General features: G+C 39.8%; 1 protein-coding gene across 1 annotated transcript; it reads left to right on the top strand.

The window, feature by feature from the left end:
- Positions 1-553, top strand: LOC119681570 (heat shock protein 26-like; the record flags this gene model as incomplete). The annotated part of the gene is made up of 1 exon (XM_038094812.1): positions 1-553. A coding segment is annotated over exon 1 (471 nt), but the record flags the coding sequence as incomplete, so codon positions are not given.
- Positions 554-555: the final 2 nt, after the last annotated feature.

Genomic DNA, 555 nt, shown 5'->3' with positions numbered 1-555 from the left:
GCAAGAAAACAGTTTCAAGTATAAAGCAGATTGTGAAAGTTTGTTTGAAGCAAGTTCTATCTGAAATAACCAAAGAATTAAAATGTCGCTAATATTGAGCATGTTAGATGATTTGGATCATGAGATGCATAATCCATTCTATGATTTTGGTATTGGATTACATCCTCATCATGTTCAACATCAGCCACGTCGTCACCATGATGCGATTGCTGCACACGCCATGCCATTAGGCGTCTACAATCGTCCTTTGGTACGTCGTAATATGCAACAAAATGGCGGACCAGTATCAACTATCGGCAAAGATGGTTTCCAAGTTTGCATGGATGTGGCTCAATTCAAACCGAGCGAATTGAACGTTAAAGTTGTCGACAAGCATATCATTGTCGAAGGCAAGCATGAAGAACGTGCGGATAATCATGGTTATATTTCGCGTCATTTCGTGCGTCGTTATTCTTTACCCAAAGGGTATGATTCCGACAAAGTGGTTTCAACTTTATCATCTGATGGTGTTCTAACAGTTAGTGTACCAAAACCACAGTTGGAGGATAAATCCAA

Source organism: Teleopsis dalmanni, chromosome 1 (assembly GCF_002237135.1).
Source record: "Teleopsis dalmanni isolate 2A chromosome 1, ASM223713v2, whole genome shotgun sequence".
Classification (NCBI taxonomy): domain Eukaryota; kingdom Metazoa; phylum Arthropoda; class Insecta; order Diptera; family Diopsidae; genus Teleopsis; species Teleopsis dalmanni.
The sequence above is the reverse complement of the archived record's forward strand: the minus strand, read 5'-3'. Positions and strand labels throughout refer to the sequence as shown.